The 19,384-nt window shown below is 30.0% G+C and overlaps 1 protein-coding gene across 1 annotated transcript in view; it reads right to left on the bottom strand.

The window, feature by feature from the left end:
- LOC118201770 (uncharacterized) overlaps positions 1-19,384 on the bottom strand; it is a 136,477-nt gene that overhangs the window by 9,908 nt on the left and 107,185 nt on the right. The window contains exon 17 of the mRNA XM_085815233.1: positions 1-19,384. This exon is cut by the window's left edge and continues 9,908 nt beyond it. Coding sequence (XP_085671359.1) covers positions 17,552-19,384 — 1,833 coding nt within the window. The 3' untranslated portion in view covers positions 1-17,551.

Below are 19,384 nucleotides of genomic sequence, written 5' to 3'. Positions count from 1 at the left end.
ATCCTATGCCCCCCTACTTAATGCAGCACACAAATATGTTTCATTGAGCTAGAACATCAAAAAATGACAACAGTCTGATGATCTGTCACTATACTCAAAATTATTCAATAAAAACAAATTACAAATAGTATTTCATAATTTGGTTCAAAAATGTCAGTTCAGTTTTTTATTTATTTATTTATTTATTTTTTTTTTCATGTTCAAAAATTAAAAAAATAAATAAATAAATAAAAAATAATGAACGCACTAGTTAAAAATTAAAAATTTCTTGTTACTTCATATACACAGACAAACTCTGAATGTATCAGATACAGAAAGCTTAAAATGTTGCAAATTATACAATCATTCAGTTTCCCAAGGCTAAGCCCAAACTGTTTAGTATTTTTATATTTTAAAATATGTAAAAACAAAGTTTGTGTCACAAAATTATTTTTTTAAAGGTTATAGGTCTACAGTTTTCATTTGAGAAATATATCAAATGGCATGATTACTGTAATTTTTTGGTCACAACACACCATACTCAAAACTGGGACTCTCAAATAGGTTTCTAAAAAAAAGGTTACTGTTTTTGATAGTTAATTTCTTATCCTCATGAATATATTTCAACAAAAGAAGAAATGGTTCGCAAGAAAATCATTAAAGTAAATAATTTCTCCAAAAGAGAAATACAGAAGATGGGTCAATTTAAGGATTAAATAAAATCAATAATTCTCCACAAGTTATGCATAATATACCAGAGCAGAGATAACTTCACATTCATTAAAAAATGGAGTATATGTTTATACAAATTAAATATATTAAATAACTATCAATAAATCTTAAAGGTTTTAGATTTGCATACTGGTAATCCTAGCCAACGCATTTTAAATTTGCATAGTGGAAGATAAATTATAGTTTTTAGATTTGCATAGTAGTACTCCTAGCCAAATCTCATAGATAGTTTGAGCATAGTAGCATAATAGTCCAAAAATTTTGGTAAAACTTCTTAAGATATAATAACAAAAAATTTATTTAAATACAAATGAAATCTATTTACACTCAACAATAAAATAAACTTCTTGCATTACAGCTGTTCTATGCTAAAAACAGGCTAGGTGACTAAATGCCTTAAATAAGTGGCAGTAGAGATAAAAAATTAAAATATAAATTAAATATTAATATAAAAGCAATTAAAAATATTTATCTGGTGCAATTTTGAGATTTACCAGAGTAAAATATATTGGGAGAGCTCTTCATTGAAATCATGATCTACTCTGCTTTTGGTATCAGTTTTAAAAATTAATGCAAGCAATATAAGAAACTATATTTTTTAAAAATTAAAGCAAGCAATATAAGAAAATATTTATTGCAATGTCTTCTCATTAATTCATTTCTTTAAGAATACACTACTAAAACAGAAAAAAAAACGAACAATTTACGAACAATGTTTGCTTGACGGAATGGCAAAATACAAGTGAATTTCCCTTTAAAAATCTTTCTACCCCTTAGTTATTAGATACTTTATTCATTAAATTGTACATTTATGTATACAAGAAAGCACCTCAAAATCAATACTTCAGTATTGTGATTGGAAGATGAACATTTATGCTTTATTAAATAATAAGTGAAATTTTAACAGATTATTTTTATGTTATAATATACTATAATATCAAAAGACAAAAATTTGAAAATTACTTCAGTCTTGGACTAGTATGGTCACTTTATCTGGTTATGGGATTTCTCTCCAGATTATTTATCTTGCTCTGAGTAAAGTATTTTGCTTTCTTATTTTTTCTATTTAGAAAGAAGTTTTTCATAATTACAATTTTAAATTATCTGAACACTTAGATTATTAAAATAAATAACATGGTAAAATATCCCATAAAAAGTAATAATTGTAATGGGGCTTTTGTTAAACAAAACTGCTGCAACTAAAGCAATTACATGCACAAATTAAATTTTTTATTACATTTGACAAATTAGGTAGTATGGATTAATTATCAATTAAATAATATGATAAATATAATTTCGTATATTTTGGTAGTTTTTTTACACAAAATTTCAAATTTGTCCCACACATTTTACAAATAGCATATGCATAAATACAGCTTTAATTTAAAGAAAATAATCCAACTTTTACAGTGGGTTGCTGAAGAATAAAGTATTAAAATGCATTTTGAAACATACACATTACATAAATGCTTTATGAAAAAAAAGCATTTATGTAAGCATTATGTAACGCATTTATGTAAAAAAAAGCATTCTGTCCACATCTAGAAAAATACTCAGAGATGGCTATATGACTATGAAATCTTCATATCTCGAATACTAGGATATATATGATTAATTAAATGATTAGATAAATTAACAATTGAAAATTCATTAAATGAGAACATAAGGGTAATTTAATAATAACAAATAACTTGACAAAGATCAAATGATCCAGAATTTTAATGCAGTATCTCCCACTTAAGGGTGTGTGACGGAAAATGTCTCTGAAACTGAAATTTGAAATGTAACTATTTCTGTCAACAGATGCTGCTATCTTCTCATTTGCTTTAATCCTTTTGGGTACAAATATAACTGTAGCTGTCCCTTCATTACAAATTTCTTTGCTCTTGGTGAAGAGAGACCTATACCTGTTTGTCCTCCAAATCTGAAATAGATGATAGTCTTGACTAAAATCTGTGCTAATACAAGGCTGCTACTTTGCCTAAATTTATGAGTTAACAAACAATTTATGTGAACGGAAAGATTTCTTTTCAGTGTTCAACAAAGTGTTACAATTCTTGCTTTCAATACAAAAGACTAAAATCATAGCAGGTATGTTTTTGTAGTTATGTTACATTTTAGCCACCACTCAATTTAAGAGTAGATTGCACATAACAGTTGTTTTGCTTTTTAAATTTTTAACAATATGAATGAAATTAATTCAACCACATAAAAAAGTCTGGTAGGATAAACCAGTTAATAAGCTTGTGTAAGGCAAGCACTAACAAACAAATGCAAATTAACAGATGCAAAGTGACGACACTTTTTCTATAATAAATAACAACAAAAATAAGAGGCCCTTAGTACTCTACAAATTAAGTAAAAATTACCCAGATAAACTTCAGTGCCTTTCCATATTACAATTTTAAAAATTACAAAAATTTAGCTGTACAGACTCATGAAATCTAAAATAACTACAAACATCTATCTGAATAAAATTATACTGTAGCTAAATAGGTTTTCCGAATAATCATTTTCAGCAGCACTTGATTACTGTTACAGAAATTCAAAAATTAAATTTCATGATTTTTCAGTTTTTCAGAAGAGAAAATGGCACAGGCTGTAAGTTATTGCTGGCTTTGAAAACTAATATAAACCTCAGCAAATGCAGCATTATATGTATTTTACATGAAACACAATATAATGAAAAATTTTACTAAATTTTATATACTGCATAAATAATTGGAGAATAAATGTGATAATTACAATACTTTAAGCATGCCAACTTTAGAGTCATAAAATCAATCTAAAATGGATATCATTTTAAAGAAATGCTCAAAGTTTTTCAAGAAATTCTTACATAATCTTACAGGAAAACAGAATCTATAGTGGATTGTTTTTGCTCCTTGAATAAGAAAAATTCATACCAGATGCTTCTGAAATGCACACAGTCACTTGTCCAAAATTAATACCAATATAAAGTTGAATTACACCCAATTTTAAATTATAGAAATACTTATTATCTAAACAGTAATTCTTAATCTGCTTCGCCTCATGCACCCCCTTCACTAACAGATCGTCCTCCCTTCCTTTCTGAAACTTGAAAAATACATTTATTTAGATTATTTTTAATGTGTTTTATAAATTAAACAACAAAAAGTATAGAAAGTGGTGAGAAAACTTAATTGAAGTATTTTCTTTTTATCTTCATAAATTAAATTAAATACTTAAAGAGTTAAATAAAAGACAGCATTCTTCCCTTCCCCCAGTTGAGACTATATATTAATGGTACAAGTACTTTCCCTGTTATATCACAGAATTAACTAAACGTGAAAACACACGATAGAGAAATGGTATGTATTTCTCTTATTAATTTCAAAACTCATAAGTCTGACGGCATGAACTGCAAACGACAAGGATTGAATATCAAAACCGGGCATTGTAATTAAAATTTAGAAGTCATTTTACCAAGCCAGGTGGCTTGCTAATGCAGAAAAGTAATTTAAACTGAATTTTTTTTACCTTTTGCAATTTTATAACAAAGAGGGAAAATGCGCTTACATTACTATGTCCATTAAAAATTTATATTCTTAAGTTTATGATTCCATAACAAACAGTAAATTCAAATAGTAAGCTGAACCCTTACTAAATCTGCCTTTTTTTACAGCAATAAATTCAGAAACATATGTAAACACACAGACATATATATGACAAAATTTTATTGTGATTAAGTACATATATAATGAGCAACTAAAAATAAAATCTTCCTTTAACCCTCTGAACGCCATGACCGGCTTTATTGAGTCATCAGATTTTTTTACCACTTGGCATATAATAGCTTATGGCTTTATTCAATCATCAGATTTTTTGTTAATTGGCAATACTTTCTTTAATAATATAAAAATCATCTTAATCAATGTAAATTCCTGAAAATAGAGCCTAAAATAAGTAATTACACAAATTTAGCAAATGCTGTTTAAATAAAGGTTTTCATGACATATCTAAATTCTTGAACTGCTGAGAAGGTTAAAAACACAGAAAATAAAAATGAATAAAAGTTCCTTCAAACAAAACTTCTTTTTAAAATCAACAAAATCATTTCAACATTTGCATTGGCTTTAAAAAGCATAAATTAATATTTGAAAGCTTAAAAGAATGCAAAAGCATTCAGGAATTATTTTATAAATCTTCTCACAGAATAAAATGTTTGTTAAATTCAATATATACAAGAAATTCAGCCAGTATGATACCTCCAGTTACATAAAATCCACTTTTTTGGAATTACCAGAACATTTCTACAAATTTTTCATTAGCATTCTTAATATTTTATTATTAACACTAGAACCGCAGATGGGGCCATTTTGACCCCAAAGCAATTTTGTTTCTGATTTTCTTAAAACGTTATTAACAGAATTGAAAAAAAATTCTTGACTTTTCCTATTTTTATACCGATAATAATCTATGAAAATATGATAAGTTAAAACTTATAATTTTTTTGTTTTTAATACTTATACCTAAAACTACAGAACGGGTCATTTTGACCCCATTATAATCACAAGTACTAAATTTGCAGTTCAACGTTTCCTGGATTGGGAAAAGCTTTTTCAGTCTTCTTTCCATTTCCCAGATGTAAGCAGAACAATACTTCAAAATCAGTAGATTGTTACTGATAGCAAAAGAGCAGCCGATAATTTTGTAGCAGTAGTAGCCAGTGTTGCAGAGCCCCCTCCCATTATCATTCTGAATGGGAAAGTGCCTCTGGTTAGCATATTCAAGGAATGTTTTCTCTCCGATGTTTTTTGTTTTGGCTTACTGAATGGAATGTGGTGCAATACTACCATAGCCAATGCAGCAGTCTATGTGTGCACATCTTTATGATTGCACAACTACCGTCTTTTTCTGAAAATAAGCCCTATTGTGATTTTCGGAACTTTTTGTAAAATAAGACATTCCTCGAAAATAATCCCTAGTTAAAATAATGTGACAAAAAGGATTCATTAAAAAATGCTGTTGATTTATTAAGTATAAGTAATAATATGTTTAGCTTTCCTAATACTCGTATTTCAGAGAAATGTTTGAAACAAAATATTCCGAGAAATTAATTGTTTACCTCTACAGTTCGTTTCAAATTAATTCTTGGAATTTATCTTAACCAGTTCACCGTTTGCCCCGAGAGAGATACATTCATATGAAAGGCATCGTCACTCGCTAGCGTCGGCAGACTCTCGTCGGGGTGAAATTTGGGCTGAACCATAACCCCCGAGACACTTACGACGCAGCGACCTTTTTCCAACCCCCACAGAATTAGTCGAAAATCAAAAGGGGTGATTGATGGGTAAAAAATTCATGGGACAAAATAACTGATAGTGATGTTTCCAATGCACTGCGAACAGGCTACTTAGACAAGAAGTATTAATTTAACGATAGCTATCTCGCAAGACATGAGAGATTCGGACCAATGATTCAACAGGAAATGGATTTGGAAGAAAATCAGAATATAATTCAGAATTTTATTTATGACGATGTTCCAGAAGAAGATGACATGACTGTAATTGAATAAATTTAAATTTCTGTATTCTGTGTAAAATAAATATTAAATAAAAATATATAAATATACTTTTATTTTTGCCCTCCCCCGAAAATAAGCCCTAGCGTGTATTTTGGACCAAAAAAGAAAGTAAGACAGTGTCTTATTTTCGGAAAAAGATGGTAGTTGTTCGCATTGCCTTGAAGATAGTTTGAGTGTACCTGCCTGTTCGATTTTTGCCACCTTGTTTACATGCGACAATAAATTGATCTTAGGTGAAAATGGCTGGAAGAAATATGAGCAAATTAACAGTTAGTGAGGCCCTCGACAATATATGCGACAATTATCGGAAAATGGATCCGAAAACGATAATGATGAAGAAATTGTTTTCAGCGATGATGAATATGTGCCTCCAGATGAAGAAAATATTTCCTTGGATGAAGATACCATATCTACTTTTCCTGTACAATGTACTAGCAGAAAAACCACTTCTGGGAGGAAAAAACAATGTGTAAATAAACATAAAAAGTTATCAGATTCAAATCCAGATGAAATGAACTCTGGAACTTTTGTTACAAATGATGGAACGTGTTGGGAAAGCATCCCCTCTGGAAATTGTATGTGTGGAAGAAAAGAAAATGTGGCCCAACCAGTTAAGTGAAATATTGAAAATGGCTATGCAATTAGTTCATGGAGGCTACTTTCTAAATGAGCCTATGTTTTTTCATATAAAAAATTGTACAAAGGAAGAAGCTCACCGGCAACTGAGAAAAAAATGAATCGCCAACAACTTTAGACAAACTAGATGCTTTTATATCAATTTTGTATGCTCGAGGTATATATGGTGCAAATAATGTAGAGCTTGATAGTCTGTGGTCTGTTGTTTGGTGCCCACCTTTTTTCCGCGATACTATGGCGAGAGATAGATTCAGAGAACTTATGAAATTTCTGCAATTCGACAAAAAAATCTACACGATCTGAATGCCTAAAAACAGATAAATTCTGTTTCATTTCTGAAGTTTGGAAGAAATTTATTGAAAGTTCGATAACTTGCTATAAACGAGGACCATATATATAACTATTGATGAACAGCTGTTTCCGTCTAAAGCCAGATGTCTTTCACGCAATATATAGCAAGTAAACCAGATAAATTTGGTATCTTCTGGCTTGCCACTGATGTTTATAATAAATATGAGCTCAATGGTTTTCCATATTTAGGTAAAGATGAGCATCCTGAAAACATATCTCTCTCCGAATACTTTGTTTTGTGTTTGATAGAACCTTTTGAAAGTAAAGGAAGAACTATCATTACAGATAATTTTTTCACTACACTAAATCTGTCCCAAATGTTAAAAATGAAGAACACTAGTTTAACTGGAACTATGAAACAAAATCGGAAAGAAGTATCTGAATTTATGCCGTTATACGATATATTGTTACTGGAGCATGAGGATGTAACTTTGACAGTTTATCAGGAAAAAAACATAAAAAATGTCTTATTATTGAGCTCCCTTCATCTCACAGTTGATATCAACAATAATCACACAAATAACTTCCAGACACAATATCATTTTATAACTCAACAAAATTTGGTGTCAACCAAATAGCTTGGAAATATTCTGTGAATTTAGGATCAAGAAGGTGGCCAGTTCATGTATTTTACAATATTCTTGATCTTGCAGGAATTAATTGATGGATTTCATACAAAGAAGTTACTGGAAAAAAAACTTATGAGAAGAGAATATCTTCAAAAACTCATTGAAGAATTAAGTAGTGCATATATTCACAAAAGAAAGTACAAGTCAGATACACAGATAAAAGCGGATACTACTGAAGAATCTGCGCAGATGCGAAAAAGGGTTTATTGCCAAGCTTTCAAGTGTAGAAACAAAACTGTAGATACTTGTTCTGACTGTAAAATACTGATATGTGAAAAGTGTACAAAATATATAAAAAGAAGTTGCCCAAAATGTGCATGAACTGTGTAAAAAACTAAATATTTCTATTAAAGTTGTCTGTATATTTTACTAACTATATACAATATTCCATACTGTAATATCTTATAATTTTTTATCACTTATTAGAACAATTTAATGTTAAAAATGAATAAATGTCATTGCCACATAATTACAGCGTACTTTTAGCATTACAACATGGGTTTTTATTAATTAGGGTCAATTTGACCCAGCCCGCAGTTTTAGGTATGCATCAATATATATTATTATGCCCAAATTTGATAACACTAGGAAGAAATACTTTTCAAGAGTAATGAAAAACCTGTAAAATAAATTTAATGGCTACAAGCATAGACAACAAAAGCAGTTGTCAAAGGCATTCAATTTTCAGAAGTTTTTGAATCATTCATAATTTTATGGGACATAAATAGTATAAATCACCTTAAAAGCAAAAAATGCTGGAGTTAGGTTGTTGTTGTGTATTCATTAATTATTGTACTCATTATTTATGCATATCTACTTTAGTATTATTGCCACCCAGATGCCACTGGTAAATGACCCTGTTTACCATAGCGATGGGTTTGGATAATTAATTAGTTACAATCAGCCTGGAGAAGGCATGGTTGTAACTGCCCGCTCCTTCGTAAGAAACAATGGTAGCCACCTACTAGGTGCTTCCATAATGAAATGGCCACTGCTAATGACTGTAAAAAAAAAAAAAAAAAAAAAAAAAAAAAAAACTTTACTATTTTCATTGTAATTTTATTGCAGCTATAAAATATTTTTATCCATTGAACTGCATACTTATTTTTCCTACTGAGCTCTTTTATAGTTACTCATTATAAATTACTATTACTTTCTATTGGTATACTTTTAACATTAATAATTAGGGGTGGGGAGATATGAGCGACTTGATTTTCTTTAATTCAATAAATTTAATTTATTGTTGGAAATCACTTTTCTTAAAAGTTTTTCTCTGTGAAGGTTAAGAATAAAATACCATGATATTTCATGATCTACTGGGAATTGTTATAGAAAATTGGGACCGTTGGGAGTTAAGTATTATCTAAGTTTTTCACTTGCTATAATTGGTAACATGCTTTATATTATTGATTTCATTGATGAATTGTTGGTTCAGAGTCTGTTCAGGAGGTTTAATATGTTTAGTTAATTTCAATTACTATCATTTAACATTCTGTACACACACCTTATATAATGTTAATATGCAACAGTTTACTACAGCTGCATTACCAGCAATATTATTTTTTAATTGTGCTGAAATAATTATATATTTTATACATTTTTGATGAAAAGTTCAGTTTGCAGTAGTCAATTAAGCTGATAAATTACCCAAAAGAAGCATAGTTTCACATTTCAAAATTGACATTCAGGATCACTGGCATGTTTCCTTGAAATCAACATGTACTGCTTTTCAACACAGCAGGTAAAATTTCATTCAGATTTTACCTGCTGTATATTCAGATTAACTTTATGTATTAATTTACTTTTGAGATATATATTTTCAAAAAATAATATATTGATATCCCATATCTATATGACAGATAATTATAAAAAAATCTTTTAATAAAATGAGAATATTTTCACATTTAATAAAGCACAAGTACTTCTCAACAGGGTTGCCAGTCAAACAGAAGAAGAAAATTCCTTGATTTTTCCAGGTTTTCCCAGCTGTATTTTAAGAAAATTTCACTCTATCCGCATAGTGGGTGTTGGCCGTGCTGAGAGGTAAATTAATTATGGTGCCACTTGAAAATGCAAAAACTTATGACATAAGATAATCCCCAAAGCATTACTATTATAACTATAATAGTTGTTTTCCCCAATCAAGATAGAGATCAGAATCTGCCCAATCTGGATAAAAAAAAATTTTTTTGCAGACATTTTGAAGCTAAACGAAAGAAATCTATTTGATATTTTTAAATAAATTCAGGTATTCTATATTTATTTAGTAGTATACATACGCAAAAAATATTTGCATTAAATTTTGTGATGGTATACAGTCAAAAGTCGTTAATTCGGACACCCATAATCCAGAATGATCTATAATCCGGACCTAAAAGCTGAAAACTTTCTGCGCATGCGCCGCGTTGACACGCGCGCACAGGCGTTTACGTGTGCGCGTAAAGGCCCGTCCACACGAGGACGCTCCCGACGTAGTTGACGCAACTTTTTTGACGCCGGCGTAAATTCGCATGACGCAGAAGACGTAAAACTGAGCACGCTCCTGTTCAGCTTTTTCGCCCGCGACGCGCGCGTTCGTCCAATAGCCGACCGAGTTCTTATCACGTGTCATAATCAGAAAACCTTCTTGCTTACCCGTTTCAATATGGCGTCAGAACCACACAGAGATGAGTTTTTGCTTAGAAATATCATAAGTGTATACAGCAATAAAATAATCACTCCATCTTCAGATTTCTCAAACCATATATATTGGTATAAATTTAAAATTCTCATTAAAGGGAAAAACTGTATATTTATAAAGCAATGATCCGACCAATATATGCTTCACCTATTTATAACACCGTAAGTAATAGGAACCTAAAAAAATTACAGTTTCTACGAAATCAAAATTTCTGCCTTACAAAATTATCCTTAATTATTATAAATATTGGCTATATCATGTGTAATAAAAAGCTCTATAAATATCCCAATATTAAATACACCCAAAACTAACTTCAGCAATATAACATCTTCTAAAATAAAGCAGTTGACTGTGAAAGAGTATTCAATAAAATACAATCACGAAATTCTGGAGAAAAGTTACAACTTGTGTCATACAGCAATCATTTATTGAAATTTAATTAAATTACCTTTGCAGCGACTTTTACTTCTTACATTATTGTCCACGAATACTGCTATCACAGATAGCTGAGTGGTCAGCGCGCTGCTTTGTGGAGCGAAAGGTTGCGAGTTCGAATCTCACCCGTAGCTAATACATAAATTCAGTAGTTTTTCTCATATTTAATCATGAATCATTATATTCTTATTTTACCTATTATTATTGTTTTCATTTCTTATTTTATTCATTATTATTATTTTTTTAAAATTTAGTTTAAAAATGTGCATTGCAAATAGAAATCCTTATATAATAATATATCTGCATCTCTTTATATCATCTATAAATTCTCTTTATTTTTACTTTTGCATATTTTATCATGCACATAATTTCTCATAAACTGTACAAAGTTTGAACCTCATTCTAAATTGAAAAATAAATAAAAAGAAAAACAAAAGGCCAAGGGAGGGAGAGTTAAAAAAATAGGAAGTTGGTTTTATTATATGGTGGATGGTGTATATAAAGAGAATTAAGTAATTTAATTCTCTTTATATACTGTATTCCAAACCAATTTTATAAATCCTAATTTTCATACAATATAGAATCTGCAAGTCTGTCAAACTGGTAGATACTCATCCTGAAGTAATTAAAAAACAAGTAATATTAAAAAAAAAAAAAAAAAAGTCAATTCCTACTTAGGTCCACAAAGAAAAATTTAAAAAATACAAATAAATAAATAAATAAATAAAAATACAAACAGAATTTTTTAAAATTAAAAATTTAAAAAATTTTAATATGTGAAAAAGCTGTATTAACATCAAGTGTCATTCACTACAAGTTTAAAAAATTGTATTTGAACTTGATGAATAAAAAGCATTTTATGTACTGAAAATTTGAACAAGATATAGGGAGAGTGTGAGATAATAGTAGGAATTTAATAATTCCAGATATTCCTTTCGTAAACGAGGCAGTAAAAAAAAACATCTAAAATCTCTTTGAACATAAATAAATCTTTCGGACCCATTCTTACCATTTTTTGCGGTTTTGCCTCTGCTTAATAATTGCACTTAATAGTAAAATTTCAGCTATTAAAAAAAATCATCTGATTTGGACAACTTGCCGCAAACATACAGAAAGACGCGAAGTAATAAGATACAGCTCTGTTGACGCTATATTACAGCGTCACGTGATTTTTGCGCAAAATAATTCTATTGGTTAAACGCACTCTTCGCAAGCGTACTCGTTTGGACGCTTTTACGCTGGTAATGTAAAAGCACGTTCGTCAGCTACGTTTCGAGCGTACTCGTGTGGACGGGCCTTTAGACCTTTTACGTCTGCGCAAGTGCAGAATACGTTTTCGGGTGCGCGTTTTATGTATAACGGACGGAATAAGCTAATTATCTATTTCAGTTAATGTTGATGATTGTGTTGTTCCTTAATTTTCGAATTGGATCCGGCTTATTATCTTTTGCAGACTGTAAGAGCAATACTATAAAAGTAAACTTGAACTTTCGATTATATCAAATAGAATTTTCAATGCTGGAGCTCCCAAACGATCTACAAAACGAAAGTATGTTTTGATGTCCATCAAACAAAAAGTGCAATTGCTGCAAAAAATGGATAAAGACATGAAGAAGATGACAGAGAGGTTAGTGAAAACGAAAAAATTTCGATTGACAAGTTAGTCGGTATTCTCGGCACAGCAATTACGGGACTTGAACAGCGGAACTTCGTAACTCAACAAGAAATAATGTCTGTTTATAGAATTAAAGAGAAAGTATTATCACATAAAATGAAGCAACTTAAACAACTTACATTGAGAGAAATGTTTAATAAAGTAAACAAATAAATATTAAGCTTTTTTTCTTTTTGTAAATTTTGATATCCTTTAGATCATAATTGTTCTTTATTTCATAAATTACGGTTTCATATTTTTAATTTTAGAATTTCTGCATGCCATCTTACGAGATTTAAACTGATGATCTATAATCCGGAATCGCCGAAGTCCCGACGAGTCCGGATTAACGACTTTTGACTGTATTATCATACTGCTATAATTAGTTTCAGGAGTATGCCAGAGAAAACTGCCTGAAATTTGAAAGTATTATTAACTAATAATAAATAAATCTGGAAGGAAGAAGTAACATTAAATAATATGAATAACATTAAAATAAAGTTAATTACTTAAAGATTAAAAATTGAATTACAATGATATTTTAGTGAACATAGTAATTGGTTAGCCAAGATGACAGATTACTACTTTTTTTATCTTACTGCAGAATGACAAATAAGGCATTTATTAAAAAGAAAAATAAGGTTTAAACAATTTTGTGGTACAATCCTAGTATACGCTGAGGCCTTGACACAATTTGGAAAATTGTCGCCAACACCAAAATCACCCGCGTACTGCTCCTTATGATGTTGCCAAATCTCATGTCTACCATATGACAGAATTAAACTGAATTTATTTTATACGAGAATAGGAAGATTTTTTTTTTTTTTAAATTTAATTTAATTTTTTTTATTTTTTGTTCAACATGCATTGCATGTGTGAGTCTCTTGGTTCTCAAGGTTACTGGAAACTTGCTTTGTCTTTCAAAAGACAATCTGATTGGAGCTACAAAAATTAGCTCTATGACAAATGCCTAAATCACGCTAATGTCATACATAATTCACCAAGAAAGTGGCAAACGTTTGCACAAAAAGCACATTCTCTTAGGATCGCCATATGAAATTCCGACTTTTACAGATTTCGACTAAATTATTTAAAATTTTTTTTTTTTTTGGTGTGTGTGCGTGGGGGGGGGGTCAATTTTCAAATTATCTGACTTTTCCAGGTTTTCCATGTAGTGTGGTAACCGTGTCTCATTTTCATCAGTTTCTACAGCTAATTTTCAAGTCAAAACTGAGAAAATATATTTTAATTTTTATACATACAGTTCCTAATACTTAAATCACAATTCATAATTTCAAATAAAAATTATAAAGAGATTAGTCTAGCAATTATATGTATAAGTTTAAATCTGTCCATGAAAAATTAATAATTCGTAAATGCAAGAAACATTCATAAAACTCATTGAAATGTTTCTAAATTTCTTCATTTTTAGGATATTGATATCTGCATATGCAATTTTGTTTTCATGCAAATTTATTCTTTGTCAGAGGAGAAACAGGCACTTTAATCATTATCAAAGGCCAGACTCACTGATGAGTGGAACCACAACAGGAAGAGTCTCTTATCAAATACAACTCTATGATGTTCATTCATAATAAAATAAAGATGAATAATGAAATTTTGACAGAAAGAAAAAACATAACAAATCTCATCGCACTCCCCTCCCCCCAAGAATGCAGAAAACATGATAATTTTAACCAAGTTTTATCACAGAACTGACTTTATTCTGGTTCAGATTTGTTTACCTTTGCTTCATTAGGACATTTCTAATTTTAAATGTACCAAAACATGCAATACAGATTTACTCAACATTTATTAGGTTATATTAATTATATTTTATTAAATTGTTTCTGTTTCAATTCTGTTGTGCATACTTCCAATTATGTTAACCTTTTTCCTGATTCAATTATTCTCTCTTGATTATTTAATTAAATTTGCAGCATACTGCACAACTTTAATAATTTATAACTTTAATTTGAAATTTCTAACACACATATATATATATATCTAGGATTTTGAATACAATGTTGCTGTATTACTTATTTATCAAGGACTTGGGGGGGGATGTATATCAGGACATTTCAATCATTTCACAGTGCAGAAATGTTTCAGTTTACAGTTTTGCTCAAGAATGGATGTTTGCCTTAATTGAGGACTACATATACTCAATTCATCCTGAAAACTGTTTACTATTTCATTTAACTAAAATTTAACTTTAAACCGACACTATTTTTTTCTTTAATATATATAGTTTACATAAGTAAATCAATAAATTATAATAACAAAATTTCAATTTCCTTACACCATGATATAGCTAAACTAGCATCTTAATAAATAATAATAAATTAGTAGAAATTAAATCCAAATAAAGAAAAATTTGCTTTAAAATTCCAGTATCTATTGTAAAAGAACTAGGCAGAACTTAAATTTAACTGCATTTAATTACATACAAATGTTACGTATTAGGATAACATCTGTAAATAATTATATACAAGACTATATTTAAGAAACAACAATGGTATAAAGTCTTAGGCTTAAAATTCCATTTGAAAACTAGATATATGCATATATATAATCAAATGCAAAATACATTTATAGAATTTAGTAACAGTGCATAAATTTACAAACACAAAACACACAAAAATATGATGTAATGAATTGAGACATATAAGATGGTTTATTACATCTTCACTAGATGATTAAAATATGAATTAGATCAATTAAATAACAATATACAGTCAAAAGTCGTTAATTCGGACACCCATAATCCGGACCTCAAAGCTACAAACTTTCTGCGCATGCGTCGCGTTCACGCATGCGCACAGGCGTTTAATAGTGCACGTAAGACCTTTACGTCTGCGAATATGTTTGTGCGCATGCGCGTTTAATGTGTGACGGACCGGATAAGCTAAGCTAAAAATTCAGTTAATGTTGCAGATTGCGTTGTTCCTTAATCTTCGAATTGGATCCGGCTTATTATTTTTTGCAGACTGTTAGAGCAATTTCATGAAAGTAAGCTTGAACTTTCGATTATGTCAAATAGAATTTCCGATATATATTTACTAATATGTAATTTGTATCTACAAAGCGAAAGTATGTTTTGAAATCCGAAATCTGTTTATCAATTTCACACCAGGGATTGGAAGTTGATCTGTCAACACTATCCTTATCTTCAGAGCAGATGTTTTTATTTTATTTGGCTTATAATTCCTTACTAAGTCTAGTATTTCATCTCGATGTACTCTGTCTTTGATATGATTTAAATCAAGTTCCTTGTCGTTATAATTCACTTCCCATAGTGAAGAAAGTGACCCAGAGGTTATTGAAAACGAAAACATTTCGATTGACAAATTAGTGGGTATTCTCAACACAGTTTTTATAGGACTTGAACAGCGGAACTTTGTAACTAAACAAGAAATTATGTCTGTTTAATAGAATTAAAGAGAAAGTATTATCACATGAAACGAAGCAACTTACATTGAAAGAAATGTTTAATAAAGTAAACAAATAAATATTAAGCTTTTTCTTTTTGTAAATTTTGATACCCTTTAGTTCATAATTGTTCTTTATTTCATAAATTACGGTTTCATATTTTTAATTTTGTAATTTCTGCATGCCATCTTACCAGATTTAAACTGATGATCTGTAATCCGGAAAAATCGATAATCCGGAATCGCCGAAGTCCCGACGAGTTAGGATTAACGACTTTTGACTGTATACTATTTTGAAATATGCAACAGATATTTTGTATTTGCATGCATATTGTATTGTTTTGCATTTGCATGCATATTGTATTCATCAGTTATTATTTCAGTTTTTAAGAATGAAAACCTAAGAATATATTACAGAGTAGAATTCAAAAAATTGTAATTAAAGGTAATATACTTCTTTGTACAAAAGTAACTGAATCGGGTTTCAGAAAATCACATAAAAGTATTTTGTTTAATAATGTTAATGATGATGATAAAATATTATAATGACTAACACACAACAATTATGTAGATTTACAGTTCCATAATTATTCCTTATGCCCTTATAAATAAATAATTCAATATGAAAAAAACATAAAACTGAAATATTGAATATACTTATGATACCTTAAATTCATGCAAAACTTAGCTATATTTATAATTCATTCATTTGCCCTGTGAAAAAGGAACATTTAGATAAATAAAACATAACTCTTAAAAACAGGTTAAAACATTTACTTAAAATATTTTCATTCTCTAAAACATGCTGCACAGTTTGCATTACTGCAACAGAGAAAAATATACATAAAAAATGCCTTATAAATAAATACACGTTTACAGTAGTTACAATTATTTTTCAATAAAGCCATGTTAATTATGCAATAAAATTAATTCCTGATGTCAAATACATATTTAAAGCCATTTATAAATTAACATTATGGAAATGAAATAAGCAAATATTTTATGAACATTAAGACATACACTTTAAATTATTAGATTAAAAAAATATTTTATTTGCACAACAGCAAAACAGGTACTAAAATTCTTTGAACTCGCATAAGTTCCTTTCATTCGACTAGACAGCTATTTTTTTCTTTTTTTTAAAAAAAAGAAGGTTGAAGCCAAGTTAAAATATCTTTAATTTCAACATTTTTTCAAAATTGGAATATCAATATTTATATATTTAACAAATGGTTTTTAATTTATTTTATAAAACAGTAGCATTCTTTTAATCAACTAATACTGCATTCTTTATAGAGCAACGATAAAAAAATTACTGTACAGATTAAAATGTGCAGTCATTTCCAGCTTCACAACAAATCTTCATCTAATTTCAACAGGACTTTCTGACTTTTAATGTAATATTTCAATATATATATATATGTGTGTGTGTGTGTGTGTATGTATATATACAGTAGAAATATGAAATCAGAAGCACTAGCTTCTTCCAAATGTGCATTTTATATTTCTGGGCGTTACAGACCTTTCGCGCATTAAGTAACGATGTTTGTTTTCACTATCATTCCTAACTGAATAAGTCTGGTTCTGTCGAGAGTCAGTGTTCTTGATCACAGAATGAAATTCAGACATCGAACCTTCACAGTTTACATCCAAATCATTGCGGACTATTCTAAAAGCAACAGGGACATCAGAGGAAGAACATGAGTCATTTTTCCATGATTCCCTATTAGGATCCTTCCGTAACCTAATTATTATTCGCGTTGAAGCAGGCTGCTCAACAGAATTATGCCTAGGTGGAGAAGTACCTTCATTATCCCATTCAGAAGAGCTTCGAGTATGTTCACTTTCAACTCCTACAGTTTCACTGAGAATATCTTTATTGGCTTCTTTAAGTGGTACAGCATCTGAGTGGTCTAGTTTGACCACAACAGATCTTTTGTTCTTCTGCTTCTGCTCACCTGATTTTACAGAAATGTGCTCTCGACTATGCCTAAGAGACATTTTAAACCCTGAACTTTCATTTGAATTGGATAGCTCTATTATATCACTACATAAACTATTCTTTTCATTACCCAACACATCTTCATTTTTAATAACTGAAAAATTCATAATAGAAGTTTCATTAGGATGTAATATTTTCCTCGGACGCCCTCGTCTTTTACGCTGGATTGGAACAGGAGTACTATCAATAGGCTCTTTCTCCTGTTCAGTTCTCTCAGAATCCTGAGTTAAAAAAGACAATGCATCACTACAGTTTGAAGGAGAGTTTGTGGTGGAATCATCTGGGTTTGGTGACATAATTTCTGCTTCAGTTGTATCTGTAGGTTTAAATGGAGTTTCTAGGCTTTCCATGTTATCAGTGCTATAATATCGAGTCCTCATCTGATAACGTGTACTGCGTTTATCAATCTTAAAATTTTTCTTTCCATCTGAACTACTAATTTCATTAGCTACACCAAGAGAGCTATCATCATCATATAACTCTGACTTCTGATTAGCAAACTCCTGAACTGCACTTTTTAATTCTGTATGTCTCACTTCTACTTGGCCGCGAATTTTTTTCAATTTAACAGGAGTATGTCCATTGATGTTTTCTTTATCGCTAAGACAAAGGGAATGTTTATCATTTGATCCTTCATTACTAGAAACTATTTTTTTCACTTTAGCACCATTTTCAGGATTTAATTGTGCTTCATGGGGTTCTATAGTACTTTTAAATGAAATATCATGAGCTTCTTTGTCAGGGGAAGCATTAATATCTTCAACTATTGGAAGGTCAGATATGGGTTCAATGTTTGGTTTAATATCATTTTCATTCTGCTTGGGGGCAATTTTAATAACAAATGGTGAATGAGTGAATGATTGTTCACTGTTATTTGTTTGAGTTTCTAATGTATTAACATTTTCTTCTGATTTACACTTTACAAGCTTAGGCATATCTAAATGTTCATTATCACAACTATCATCGCAATTGTCTGTCATGCTCTGAGATGTTGTATGCCTTCTGGACCGCGTATATATGCTGTTAGAATAACTTTTAGCATAAGGATTTGGAGCTTTCTGCACAGATGTGGAGGACTTATTAGCAATATCTTCTTTTTTATCTTCTTCGAGTTCTACACAATAAAATTTATCATATAAAGAATCTCCAACTCGGGCTTTCATTACTTCTTCCACTTCTTTAGCAGTTAATTTGAAGGAACTGTTAGATAAAATTTCCACTTGCTTTTCCAATACTTCATTTTTTATCCGCACATATGAACGGAAAATCTTCTCTCTCCGGCTCACCATGTAACAAAGGTTTCTCAC

This window comes from Stegodyphus dumicola, chromosome 4 (assembly GCF_044657685.1).
Source record: "Stegodyphus dumicola isolate Sdum_Otavi_A_Nest chromosome 4, ASM4465768v1".
Classification (NCBI taxonomy): domain Eukaryota; kingdom Metazoa; phylum Arthropoda; class Arachnida; order Araneae; family Eresidae; genus Stegodyphus; species Stegodyphus dumicola.
The sequence above is the reverse complement of the archived record's forward strand: the minus strand, read 5'-3'. Positions and strand labels throughout refer to the sequence as shown.